At 43.4% G+C, this 13,493-nt stretch overlaps 3 protein-coding genes across 3 annotated transcripts; 2 read left to right on the top strand and 1 right to left on the bottom strand.

The window, feature by feature from the left end:
- Positions 1-1,462: 1,462 nt before the first annotated feature.
- LOC129859375 (regulator of G-protein signaling 20-like) lies at positions 1,463-5,993 on the top strand. The gene is made up of 6 exons (XM_055929094.1): positions 1,463-1,715; positions 2,630-2,701; positions 2,820-2,980; positions 4,231-4,314; positions 4,777-5,011; positions 5,154-5,993. The coding sequence occupies exons 2-6, from the start codon at positions 2,675-2,677 to the stop codon at positions 5,346-5,348; spliced, it is 702 nt and encodes a 233-aa protein (XP_055785069.1). The 5' UTR covers positions 1,463-1,715; positions 2,630-2,674; the 3' UTR covers positions 5,349-5,993.
- lypla1 (lysophospholipase 1) lies at positions 5,990-9,125 on the bottom strand. The gene is made up of 9 exons (XM_055929095.1): positions 8,856-9,125; positions 8,529-8,560; positions 8,328-8,393; positions 8,148-8,195; positions 7,987-8,057; positions 7,779-7,852; positions 7,570-7,671; positions 7,174-7,350; positions 5,990-6,526 (listed from the first exon to the last, which is right to left on the bottom strand). Exons 1-9 carry the CDS (start codon positions 8,922-8,924, stop codon positions 6,476-6,478), a joined length of 690 nt encoding a protein of 229 aa, XP_055785070.1. The 5' UTR covers positions 8,925-9,125; the 3' UTR covers positions 5,990-6,475.
- Positions 9,126-9,201: 76 nt separating this feature from the next.
- Positions 9,202-13,493, top strand: LOC129859374 (39S ribosomal protein L15, mitochondrial-like). Its single transcript, XM_055929093.1, has 5 exons — positions 9,202-9,395; positions 9,795-9,952; positions 10,128-10,293; positions 12,860-12,983; positions 13,094-13,493. Exons 1-5 carry the CDS (start codon positions 9,291-9,293, stop codon positions 13,429-13,431), a joined length of 891 nt encoding a protein of 296 aa, XP_055785068.1. The 5' UTR covers positions 9,202-9,290; the 3' UTR covers positions 13,432-13,493.

Genomic DNA, 13,493 nt, shown 5'->3' with positions numbered 1-13,493 from the left:
AGGAGGGACTGGTGCACTTAAAAATGGATGGCATCATGAGGATGGAAAATTATGTACATATATTGAAGCAACAATTCAAGACATCCGTCAGGAAGTTAAAGCTTGGTTGCAAATGGCTCTTCCAAATGGACAATGACCCCAAGCATACTTCCAAAGTTGTGGCAAAATGGCTTAAGGACAACAAAGTCAAGGTATTGGAGTGGCCATCACAAAGCCCTGACCTCAGTCCTATACAAAATGTGTGGGCAGAACTGAAAAAGCTAGTGGGCGCAAGGAGGCCTACAAACCTGACTCAGTTACACCAGCTCTGTCAGGAGGAATGGGCCAAAATTCACCCAATTTATAAGCTTGTGGAAGGCTACCCAAAACGTTTGACCCAAGTTAAATAATTTTTAAGGCAACGCTACCAAATACTAATTTACATTTTAGTCATTTAGCAGACGCTCTTATCCAGAGCGACTTACAGTAGAGTGCATACATTTTATTACATTTCATTACATTTTACATACTGAGACAAGGATATCCCTACCGGCCAAACCCTCCCTAACCCGGACGACGCTATGCCAATTGTGCGTCGCCCCACAGATCTCCCGGTTGCAGCCAGCTGCAACAGAGCCTGGGCGTGAACCCAGAGACTCTGGTGGCGCAGCTAGCACTGCGATGCAGTGCCCTAGACCACTGCGCCACCGGGGAGGCCCAGTGGTGGCTGGTGGTGGTTGTGGTGATGGTTGACATACACTAATTGAGTGTATGTCAACTTCTGACCCACTAGGAATGTGATGAAAGAAATAAAAGCTGAAATAAATCATTCTCTCTACCATTATTCTGACATTTCACATTCCCAAAAATAAAGTGGTGAGCCTAACTGACATGAGACAGGGAATTTTTACTTGGATTAAATGTCAGGAATTTTGAAAAACTGAGTTTAAATGTATTTGGCTAAGGTGTATGCAAACTCCCGACTTCAACTGTATAATTTAATCCATTTTGAATTCAGCCTGTAACACAACAAAATGTGGAATAAGTCAAGGCGTATGGATACTTTTTGAAGGCACTGTATGTGTTTTCTCGCCCATATTAGCAGCAAAGATATCTGATATTTAACTTGGCGCTGCTTCGGGAAACATATTCAATACAGCATCCATCAAGTCCTATCAAAACTGGAGCGTGCCTTTCTTTTAAGATAGCTAGATCGCTACTGCTATCTGGTGGCTGTAGGCACCTACTGCTCTCATATGCAAAGAGAGGCCATATCCATGCGCTCCAATGAGGTAAGGTGGTTTTCCAGCTATGAGTTGGCTGAAATACTTGGCCTTGTATCATGGGAAGACGTTGGTCACAAATTCTAACACCATATCAATGACCCAACCATTACATAGGCTTATTATGATTGGTTTGAAGTCTGGACCCTGTATCATGATGATGAACTTAGAATAAAATCTCTATCACTAATGGTCGGTGGGTGATGTATCGGTTTCTTCAGTTGCTGTGAAGTAGGCTATGCTACAGATGTTGATATGAGAGCAATATCAACCATTGCGCGAAGCCTCCAGTAAAAGCTGGTCCGCCCTTCTTCAGAGCTTCAGCCACAGAACATATTTTTGCACTCGAACAAAACGCATGCGCATCGAGCAAAGCAATTTGTCCGTTGCAGACCAGCGCAGACGGATGTGATCGAGGCAAGAATCACCTGTATTCTGGCATTCATGGTGACAGTGAGTACAGTTACATTGGAATTTCCTCTTTGAAATATAATTGAATGCTAAACTGTGAATTAGATTCAACACCAACAATCCAGATGGCAAATGAGAATTCAGTCAGCATAATCTACAATAATTATCATTTTTACACATGATTGGGGACTAGATAATTATTGCCAGCATAGTTTCTTGACAATCTCGTTCTATCTTTGGTATGTAGCTATCCAAATGAATGGTTATGTATTTATTGCTGTAGTCATAACTTACACCAGATGCCATGTTGTCCATTTTTTAAGAAAAATACTAATGCTTTAAGTATTGTATTAGGCCTATAGTCTGTCAGCATACAGTATTTCGTTACATGTATTCTTAGTCTTTATTATAACCTAATACATGCTTAAAATGCGGTCTAACCCCCAAGGATTCATCTGTGTTGCATCTGAGGATGCTAGGATGGAGGCAGTAACGCCTTGTCTGTATAACTAACACCACGCCTCCGTCTTTCTCATGCAGTGCATTTTTCCTCACAGAGCGCGTTACAATAGTTTGATCCTGCAAATGATAGGCTATAATGCTTGGTAATAGGCATTTAATAGCTTATATATATTTATGCATTACTGTCAGTGACAGTATTTTGCATAGCCAAATGGTACTACATTTCTCACTATAATAAGTTAAAGCTTTGATAGTGTAAAAGTTCGCGCAGGGATCATTCTGTTCTGTTGAAGTGGTCAGAGTATTCCGCAAGACATGCGCACTCGAAATGATGTGACGACATGCCATGGTGATTCCCTCAGTAATATTTTTCCTCTGAGATGATTATACAGTACCATGGTTTCATGATGTTGTACCAGTCTTTAAAATGTCGTATCCCCCCCCCCCCCCTCCCCTCCCCTCATCAACCTTTTCCCTCTGTCATCCACATGAAGATATGGATTAGGGATGGCTGACTGATACCTGCCTTCTATGTCATCATGTTCTGGACCGAATTGATTGTCCAGGTGGTATAGCCTAAAACGAATGCAGTGTGCTGTATTGTTTTGTCGGGGTGTGTGTTCTCCTGTATTGTGGGTGTGTCTGTCCTACATCTTCAGCATGATGTTGTGTCTTGGTCTGCAGCCCATGGGGTCCGAGCGGGTGGAGATGCGCAAGAGACAAATGCAGGTACACCAGGAAGCTGCTGCCGGTGTTCTCCAAACGCAGCACGGGATGGGGAACACGCCCACCAACGCCTCCAATGCCTGTTGCTTCTGCTGGTGTTGTTGCTGCAGCTGCTCCTGGTAGGTACCACTATACCAAATATTTTTATAACTAAACCAACATAGACCATAGCCTGTCGTTTCCAATAGGAACAGATGAGTCATAGTGGGAAGAACAAGCAGGGAGGTGGGGATAGCCAAGCACGAGCTGGTGAGGTTTCCTATTGGCCCGTTCTAGCATATAACTGCATATTTCCGTTGGGGAACGCCTACTTTGTGAAATGCGTGTGTGAAGTAACTCAATTCGCCTTTGCACTCCTTTTAAACAACCAACTTTTTAAAAAACTTTAGCAAAGGCCAAAGTCAACAAAACGTTGTAGTTTCTAGTTTTGGGAACATAAAACTGTATTTAGATCAAAAGTTTCATTGATGAGAAAATGTGCAGAATGTAGGCCAAAATCCATATCCTTCCATCTTCTCCCACTGCCGGCTGCTGGATTTCGTGGCAACGCCAAGCTGATGCTTCATATTTATACATCCAGTGAAAGATCTGTCTCATTGTTCTATCTGTGACAATACTGTCCATAGTAAGGGGTTGCTTACCTAAGAGCACCCTATTGCATATATAGTGCACTTCCTTTGACCAGGGTGCATAGGGCTCTTGACAAAAGTAGGGATCTACATAGGGAATAGGGTGCCATTTGGGACATAGAGGGACCTACTGTAATGAGATTCCATACCATGCTCCTACCAACACTCCAAACTCTTACACTACATATACTCTGCATAGGACACAAACAGCAGAGCATGAAAACTGAGCGGCAGCCGGTTACACACACAGTATCATTGGGTGGGGGGGGGGACACAGGGACATTTATGTTATGGAGTTATTGACATCTACGTAAGCAAGTTATGCCTCTTCCTGTTGTGTGCAGAATAAGAGCATGCTAATTCAGTCCCCATCGAGTGGGAATAGTCTCTTTCTCCACATCAACCTCAATTCAGTTATGCTAATTGTCGCAGCGCTACAAAGTGTGGCCGGGGAGCACAGATGTGGTGGATTCTCACAGGGCTTTAATTAGACTACAGGTGACTGCCACACCAGGTGTTGCAACACATCTCCAAGGACTGGATGACAGTAGTGTTTACGGAAGCCCCCCCCCCCCGCAGAGCTCACGAAGCAGGATGTGCACCTCCCACCACTTTTTTCACCGCTTGGAACTAACAGCATGCCTCTCTATCTGCTACCCACCATCCCAATTGTCAATAGCTGAAACACACATTGTACATTGATACATTTTCTATTTCTATCGTTTTTCACTGTTTTTCAGTCTGACTGTTAGGGCGGATGATGACAGGATTAAAAAAAACACCTATGAGAGGAGGGCAGAGGAAATCACAAACTGTGATGACAGGTAACTTCTGGAATACTCTGGTCGCCATTTGCGATCAACATCAAAATCCTATAACACTTCACTAGTTCAAGATTTTAGTCAATCAGATGACTATGGGATTGTGAGCGTATAGGTTGTAAGATTATGCATATCATTGATTCGAATATTGTGATAACTATTGTATAATAATGAGAATCAGCTCTTCACAAGTATATCCCCTATACAGCTAGCCACATACTTTAAGAAAAACAAGAAGAGGGGATATAGTTTAGCCTGTTTAATGTCGACTTTAAATGGGGTCTCTAGACATGGAGATCCTATTAAATGACTTATATGTAATTTAATGTTCTGAGTAATTGTTATATGTATTATATGTTCGGAGTTCCATATGTAATTGTATGGAGCTAGAGCTGAAACATTGACATTGAACAGTCTCAACGATATCTACTGTATGAAATAAAGAACATGGTCCCTCTTTTGTAGCCCCAAGCCTATTCTGGAGGATGCGATGACATGGACCATGTCATTTGAGAAGCTGATGAAGAGCTCTGCAGGGCGGGGCTGCTTCCGCCAGTTCCTGAGGACAGAGTTCAGTGAAGAGAACATGATGTTCTGGTTGGCCTGCGAGGAGCTCAAGAAGGAGACCAACAAAACTGTGGTGGAGGAGAAAGTACGACAGATCTACAAGGACTTCATTTCCATCCTCTCCCCTAAAGAGGTGAGCCTACACCGCCCTAGGCATGTACAAGACTGAGGTGCTTTACTCTAATTGCGCTATAAGTTCAAGCAATACGCCTATAATAGTTTTTTTTCTCTATAGAGTGTTCTTATTCCCTTTAAATGGTTATTTCCTTCTCTAGGTGAGTTTGGACTCGCGTGTTCGAGACGTGATTAACAAGAACATGTTGGAGCCCACGTCGCACACGTTCGAAGACGCCCAGCAGCAGATCTACACGCTGATGCAGAGGGACTCATACCCACGCTACATGAACTCTACAGCGTACGCAGAGCTGCTGCAGGACCTGGCCGAAGAGCCACCTGCCACAGAGCCATAGACTCTCACTCACCATCAATCACTCTGCACTGCTTTTAGAGGACACTTGTCTTATCCAAATGGGGTTTTAGGTTTAGCTTTCAGTTACAGTTCAAATGTTGATTGATCAACAGGTCAATAAGCTGTATTTACCAAACAGTATTTATTAAGGTGTAAACTACTGTTTATATTACCTTGAATATTGACTTTCCAAAATACTCAGAGCAAGCAAGAACATACGCTAGATTCAGTTCCCGATTGCATATATATATATATATATTTATATTTTTATATATTCCCTAGCGCTTGGCATTGCACTTTTCTGAGGGGGAAGCATGTTGTATCAGTGAGCACTGCATTCGTGTGTAGGTCTATTGTCAGCCTTGAAGCATAAAATTAGGTTTGACTTATTGTTAAGAAGACATGGGGAAGTGCCTTGGCATTAGATCATTCACCTTCAAGATCGTTTGAATAAAATATCACAGAAATGGTGCAACAGTTGATCACAACAATAGTAACTTTTTACATACAGTGTAAGCTGATACCTGGAAATAGATCTTGCCTGTGGATTTAAATATTGTGATGCTGATTCAGTCCAATTTTCTTTCTCACAAAACGTAAACAGGAATATAATATATGTATGAAATAAATAGAATGTGACCATTCATATATGGTATTTGTGTATTGAATTGACAGAGCATTGCTTCCAATTCTTACAAATCTATTAAAGCACAATACTTCTATGCCATATTCTTATTTTACTGTTGGATTATATCAGGGTTTTATACATTCATTAAGTTATTTATTACAAATCAACATATTAAGATTCATATTTTCAAACCATACAATCTAAGATACTCCCAACACATGTATTCCCTGGAAAAGATGGCATCCAAAATAGCAAATAGCTACACTACTGGCAACATTAACAATTCAAATACTGAGGATTCCACCTGGCTCCAGCAGAAAATACAATAGTTTTAGTTATGATGTCCCTCACCCCAGCTTGTCTCTAGCCCTAGGGCCTGTCTCTGACAGCCAGAGTTAGCAGGTTCTATTGAATGAGGTCTGTGGTTCAGATAGTCTACGGAGCGTCACAGGTGTCACCTTCGATGAGCTCTGATGGCGGTGGGTGTGTGGGTCTAACTGTTAGATTGGAGGAAGCTGCTTTTCAATAAACTGCTTGATATCCATCATTTCCTGTAGGACGCAAGAAAGACAAGTATTACTGCACAAAATATAAAGTAATTTCATATCAATTCAATAGTGCATGTCCAAAGTCTTCAAAAAGTGCCAATCTTGGCCTCCCGGGTGGCGCAGTGGTCTAGAGCACTGCATTGCAGTGCTAGCTGCGCCACCAGAGTCTCTGGGTTCGCGCCCAGGCTCTGTCGCAGCCGGCCGTGACCGGGAGGTCCGTGGGGCGACGCACAATTGGGCTAGCGTCGTCCGGGTTAGGGAGGGTTTGGCCGGTAGGGATATCCTTGTCTCATCGCGCTCCAGCGACTCCGGTGGCGGGCCGGGCGCAGTGCGCGCTAACCAAGGGGGCCAGGTGCACGGTGTTTCCTCCGACACATTGGTGCGGCTGACTTCCGGGTTGGAGGCGCGCTGTGTTAAGAAGCAGTGCGGCTTGGTTGGGTTGTGCTTCGGAGGACGCGTGGCTTTCGACCATCGTCTCTCCCGAGCCCGTACGGGAGTTGTAGCGATGAGACAAGATAGTAATTACTAGCGATTGGATACCATGAAAATTGGGGAGAAAAGGGGATAAAATGTATTTATAAAATAAAATAAAAAAGGTGCCAATCTTCATTCTAGTCTCTTCTCACAGCCACTGTGCAAACCATACTAACCTCAGGGCAGGCACTGTGTGGCATTCTGGGATAGGTCTTGAAGATGATGTTGGATGGATTGCAGAGGGTCTTTAGCTTCTCTACAGTGAGACATCCAAACATTACGGGCACCAGAGGGTCCGCCTCACCATGGCACTGCAGGACATGCATCTCATTGTTGGCAGAGTTTCTCGATGCCTGAAAAAAGACATCATTATGGTTAGATTTAAAATCAGCTACGATTTGCAATGCCTCTTAAATGATTTGGTCTGTCTTGGACTTTGAACATTGTTGATTTGTGTGCTTTGGTAAAGTAACAAACTGATAGACTGTTTGCATTCCAAAACAATTGAATGGATCATATGCAAAACCTAAGCGCACCACAGAACACTTATAATGCAGGATACAGTGTATTACCTGGGGGAAGGAGTTCCGTAGAGGGAGCCAGCAGCTTAGAGCAACCACTCCCCCCAGCTTCTGTTGGGTTGTGAGAGCTGTGTACAGAGACAACGCTCCACCCTATTTATGCCAAAGCACACAAAAACATGAATACTCACTGTCTTACCACGAAATTATGTACATTTCAGCATTGTTTTACAGTTTTTTGTTGTCATACACTAGTCTACCTGAGAAAATCCACCAAGAACAATTCTGTGTGATGGTATTCCATTCTTCACTTCTTGATCTATCAGTGCTTTAACTGAGGAGATTGGAAGCAGTCAATCAAATCAAGCTCAAATAGAATCATGACAAGCTCAAGTTCATTCCGTGTTAAACGTCATCATACTGTAATGTCCTAGTACTGCTACATTAAACCCTACTACTCTAACTTACTATTCTCTGAAGCCTGTTTAATACCAGCTTCGTCTTCCTCTGCATCTGTTTGCAATCCGATGATGTCAAACCTAAAACATAGAGGGGAGTGATTAACCCAAATAGTACTGTTCTTCGATATTGCCTACTTAATATAAAATGAAAGAGACTTCACTTCTTACCAGGAGGGCATGGACATGCCCATGTTTAACGTAACAGGCTTGATTGGACTGAAAAATCAAAATAACAAAAATATTCCAATGTCAGTAATAAATGTGTATACTAAACCCAATGTCATCAATAATCACTATCATCAACATTATCCAAATACAGGAGCTGTACTTGTCCACAGAGGTACTCACGCGTGAGGACAGATGTATTTCACATGTGGTGTCCGGATCCCAGCAAAGGCCTCTGCCCAGCCATGGCTATGAACAAAAGCAAATTACATTTTATGAGCTATAGACTATAGTGAATGGAAATAATAACAACAGATATAACTCTTAAATCAATGGTGAGTGGAAGGAGTAAGATGAGGGATGAAACTAATGAGCTGCACATACCCAGTGTCACCTAGGCCATGAAGAAATATCACCTGCAATGCAAAATAGATACATAAATGTACAATGTGGTTAGCTTTATTGACAACACTTCAATGTCTATGGTTGGTATATCTAGGTCAGGGGTGGCCAACCCTCCACCTGGAGAGCTACTGTGCAGGATTTTGTTACAGCCCTACAGTAAAACACATGTTTCTATCTTCCCACTAGTGGTCCTTTACTGGGAATACAGACGTAAGTGAGACTATAGTTTTAATGTGAGAGGAAGTTATTGCCCGCAACAATAAACTATGCATTCAAAACTCGCTGTCAAAAATCATCTTAACTCACCGCTGCAGTGGCTTTCCGAGCGGCAGGTACAATAGCAGGCAAGGGCACTGACATACTATTACCGCACATACAACGTACAGGCAGCTGGTATTCGCCAAGAGAATTTACAATGTATCCTTGGATGGAACGAAAACGTTAAATTTGTATCGCCCTTGTTATTACATGCGATAGTTGCGGGAACAGTATGTTTACGTACTCGCGGGCATCAGTTTGGCAGAGAGAGAGCGCAGTAAGAATTCATTAACTGGTAAACCCAGTGGATAGGACAATGTACTAATCCATTCAATTCTTCAATTCGTAGAAAATACAGATGGTCTAAAAGTCTGTGAAACAATGGCACTTCCGCTTCCGGCAAATGCCAGATTGTGTGTCACGTGAGCCATATCCATGGTAGCCGATTTTGTCCTTGGATTACGTTGACATGTGGAGAGGACGATGTCTTTTACGAGAAAACCTGGTGGGAAGGCATTAGATATTTTGCAGAATTTGCCTCGTATTTCATTAGCAAACTTACGACCTGAACCGGGGACCAAGAAGGCTGTAAGTATGCGTTTACCAGATCATCAGTTGCTGAATAGCTAGCAAGCTAACTAGCATAGCTGGTAGTAGCCATCAGCTAACGTTAGCTAGCTACTGTAATTTAGCCAGCCAAAGATGGCTTGCTTGTACAAATAGTAGCTAGCTATAGCTAAATCTCTTGTTTACTCCTAAAATGTAAGCACAACATCTGATTGTAACACAATTGGTCAGTTATCATCACTGTCTGCTACATCAAACACAAGAAAATAGCATAGTAAGTTAGTTATAATTTCTAGTCACACAGTTTTGGGCTTGTCTAGCCGTCTCAAACATACATTTGTTACATGAATTCATTGTGCCAATGACAAACAATTAGCGATTCTAACGCTGTTATTTTTTATCTTGTCTATTATTTTGCAGGAGAAGAAGCGAGGCAGAGGTCAACATGGAGGAAACAGAAGTGGCCGGGGTCACAAAGGGGAGAGGCAACGAGGCAACCGACCTCGCCTGGGGTTCGAGGGGGGTCAGACTCCCTTCTATCTAGCCATCCCCAAATACGGCTACAATGAGGGACACAGGTAATACATTGATGTCCATTGTTGAACACTCCAGATTCTAACATCAAATGATCATACTATACAGAGTTGGTGGCCTAGAAGCAAAAGAGTCCTTGTAACTTTTCATACTGCATCTCTGTACATACATAACTAGAGATAGGAGATTATACTCACAAATTTGTGCTCTTCTTCCCAGTCGGCGGGCTCAGTACCAGCCCCTGACCCTGAACAGGCTGCAGTATCTGATTGACCTGGGCCGGGTTGACCCCACTCAGCCCATTGACCTGACTCAGCTGGTTAATGGCAGGGGAGTGACCATCCAGCCACAGAAGAGGGACTATGGTGTTCAGCTTGTTGGCGAGGTAAGATGGTTGTCTTGGCTACGTTCACGCGTAAACTGTCATAGCTAGCTGATGTCTCCGCTTGATTTGGGGGAGTTAATTGTTACAGAAGCTTCAATTAAACATTGGAGGTGAAGCACAATCTCACAAAGGCAGTTGGGTGCTTATGTGTATGTGTAACAGATGTTAATTGTACTCTCCTTGCGTTGTTTTGTCCAAATAAATCACCCCAGCCAGTGGTCCCAGTTGAGCATTATTTATTATGTTGTTAAATAGGAAACAGCACGTTAGTTGTGCAGGGCTTAATGATGTTGATGGCTGTCGATGGTAAAATCCCTTGCATCACATTTTCATACTGGGGAGACCTGACGTTCACGATCTCCCCCTATCTGCAAGCGGGGCCAATAACAACACGCCATGTCATCGGAATTGAACCAACCAATAAGAATGCTTGAACATTAAATATACCTTTCTCTAGGTGCAAGTGGAAACATAACCATCCATGTTACATTCTCCCCTGCTGCATTACACTTGCATACTACAAAGAAACAAAACGAGGTATGCAATACCTTGCAATATATATGTCACTAAATATTCCAGTGCAAAGACTATTCTCTAAAGACAATTAGGAGAATTTAAAGACCCCGTAGGAAAACATGCATGTTACATGTTCAGTACACTCAGTGACAATAAGAACCTTCATTGTGGACACCCTTCAAAACTGTCGCCCTCGTGGAGGTGGGTACTACATACTGGTACGTCTTCTTCTTTGACAGCAAACCTTTGGTAACGCGATATAGTACACCCATTTTCAGAGTTATCTTCTCCCAGGTCTTCAGAATCTGCAGAGCCTCAAGTGGTTCATGGCCACGTTCCCTCCTAGAAGGTCTCCGGCCCCTGTCCACGTAGAAGACAACTCTGGCGAGTGCGTCATCCTGGCGCTGCTTTGATATCAGGTCGTCACGGGATAGCACTCTCACATTTGACATCTCAGATGGCACCAGTGACTGAGTGCGCTGAGGCAGTAGCAGCGCACAGTTCTGTAGACCAGCCTCCCCTTGCGACCTCAGGACTCCTGACACCGCTTCCTTTGACAGAGAACCAGGAGAAGGATAGGAGGTAGTTTGGCAGTCCATGACAATTTCACAGGCATCTGCCTCAATTGACGGTGAGCAGCTCTCGAGTTCGAATGGGTGGTTCGACCAGCAGAACACATCTTGCACCTTCTCAGCATGTACTCCCGCAGCTTCTTCCAGCAGGGCCTTGTATGGAACCCTTGTGATGTGGTGGAGAGCGCTCGGCTGCACAAATGGCTGTCTACTGAGTGCATCAGCAATGACATTCTTGGGACCGGGGATGTACTTCATGTCAAACTCGAATGGAGCAAGTTTAGCAACCCATCTCTGTTCACAGGCGTCCAATTTGGGCTTGGACAGGATGTATGTTAATGGGTTGTTGTCTGTCCATACAGTAAAAGGCTTGCCCCTTAGCCAATGACTAAACTTCCCACAGACGGCCCAGCGTAAAGCGAAAAACTCTAACCTATGGGCAGGATACTTTGACTGTGCATAAGTAAGTGATTTGCTACGGGCCTGGCTGCAGGCCCATCCTCTGGCACCTGGGAGAGGACAGCACCTAATGCATTACTAGATGCGTCTACAGACAGCAAGAAAGGTCTACTAAAATCAGGGTGGGCTAGCATGACCTGATCGAGGAGAGCTTGTTTCAACTGACTAAAGGCCTGTTTGCACTCACCAGTACAGTCTGCTGCTGTGAGTTTCCTATGGTTCCCTCTTGTCTTTCCCATGGCTTGGTGCCTTCGTACCAGTTGTCTAGACTAATAGACTATCATTCCGAGAGAGAACTGAATCTTCCCCTGGGAGGGCACGTCCGTGTTATCCTCCATGAGATCCTTCTCTGTCATCCCTGCAATAGCCTTCACTTTTTCTGGGTCTGTGGCCACACCTCCTTCACTGATGACATGCCCCAAGAACTGCACTGACCTCTTCATGAAATGGCATTTCTTTGGAGTCAATTTCAGATTATGGGCTTTGAAATGCTCAAAAACTGATTTCAAGTGTTGCAATCCAAGTTCTTCAGTCGGGGAAAAAAACAGCTCGCCTTGTCATCGGAATTGAACCAAACAATAAGAATGCTTGACCATTAAATACACATTTCTTTAGAGGCACGTGGAAACAAAACCAACCCTGTTACATATGTAATGCAAGGAGTATGGCTATTTCTTGTACTGCATTGTTGGTTAAGGGGTTGTAATTAAGCATTTCACGTTAAGGAGTACACCTGTTGTATTCGGCGCATGTGACAAATAACATTTGATTTGGATTTGATTTGGATCTGTAGTTATTTAGTGCACCTATCTTTTGCCAGAAGGTGGCAGTATTTGGATTTGATTTGGATCTGTAGTTATTTAGTGCACCTATCTTTTGCCAGAAGGTGGCAGTATTTAGCTAATTAAGATTGTAGCTGTCATTATGATACCCAAAGACTGTTTTCCCCATCCCGCTAGTTTGTTCTGTTTTGGAAGTCTATTTTATTTAATGTTGCATCCAATTGTGTGTGTTACTAGGGTGCTGGTATCTTTGCGGCGAAAGTCAACATAGAAGTTCAGATGGCGTCTGAAGAGGCCATTGCTGCCATTGAGAGAAACGGAGGGATGGTCACTACAGGTTTCTATGACCCCAGAAGCCTTGGTGAGTAGTAGTGACACATTAGGCCAAAACTTAATGATCTTGCTATGACGCCACTTAAATTGTATACATTTTGGAGTGTTTGTAACCCTGTGCTTTCCTCTGTCTGTTAGCGGTCCTCTGTAAGCCTGTCCCATTCTTCATAAGTGGACAGCCCATTCCAAAGAGAATGTTGCCTGGGGAAGACATGGTCACCTACTACACAGATGCTACCAACCGGGGTTACCTGGCAGATCCAGAGAAGATTCAAAAGGCACGGATAGCCTTGGCCCAGAAGTATGGCTACGTTTTACCGGACATTTCCAAAGACGAATTGTTCCACATGCTCTCTATGATAAAGAACCCCAGACAGATCTTCTTTGGCCTCTCGCCAGGCTGGGTAGTCAACATGGCCGAGAAGAAGATACTGAAACCGACTGATGATAAACTGCTCCAATATTACAGTTCATAAATGATTCAAATTAACATGCTCCGTTGGTGTACATAAATGTCATGATTTTTTTGGCGATTTTT

The sequence above is a fragment of the Salvelinus fontinalis genome, chromosome 7 (genome assembly GCF_029448725.1).
Source record: "Salvelinus fontinalis isolate EN_2023a chromosome 7, ASM2944872v1, whole genome shotgun sequence".
Taxonomy (NCBI): Eukaryota; Metazoa; Chordata; class Actinopteri; order Salmoniformes; family Salmonidae; genus Salvelinus; species Salvelinus fontinalis.
The sequence above is the reverse complement of the archived record's forward strand: the minus strand, read 5'-3'. Positions and strand labels throughout refer to the sequence as shown.

Excerpts from the sequence above, each read along its gene's own strand:
- LOC129859375 (XM_055929094.1), top strand. The coding sequence starts at position 2,675 with ATGTTCTGGACCGAATTGATTGTCCAG. Across the intron at positions 2,981-4,230 it reads TGTTGCTGCAGCTGCTCCTG|TCTGACTGTTAGGGCGGATG; the intron begins GTAGGTACCACT and ends ACTGTTTTTCAG. Across the intron at positions 4,315-4,776 it reads ATCACAAACTGTGATGACAG|CCCCAAGCCTATTCTGGAGG; the intron begins GTAACTTCTGGA and ends CCTCTTTTGTAG.
- lypla1 (XM_055929095.1), bottom strand. The coding sequence starts at position 8,924 with ATGTGCGGTAATAGTATGTCAGTGCCCTTGCCTGCTATTGTACCTGCC. Across the intron at positions 8,394-8,528 it reads CATGGCCTAGGTGACACTGG|CCATGGCTGGGCAGAGGCCT; the intron begins GTATGTGCAGCT and ends TTTTGTTCATAG. Across the intron at positions 8,058-8,147 it reads GGCATGTCCATGCCCTCCTG|GTTTGACATCATCGGATTGC; the intron begins GTAAGAAGTGAA and ends TCTATGTTTTAG.
- LOC129859374 (XM_055929093.1), top strand. The coding sequence starts at position 9,291 with ATGTCTTTTACGAGAAAACCTGGTGGGAAGGCATTAGATATTTTGCAG. Across the intron at positions 10,294-12,859 it reads GTGTTCAGCTTGTTGGCGAG|GGTGCTGGTATCTTTGCGGC; the intron begins GTAAGATGGTTG and ends GTGTGTTACTAG. Across the intron at positions 12,984-13,093 it reads CTATGACCCCAGAAGCCTTG|CGGTCCTCTGTAAGCCTGTC; the intron begins GTGAGTAGTAGT and ends TCTGTCTGTTAG.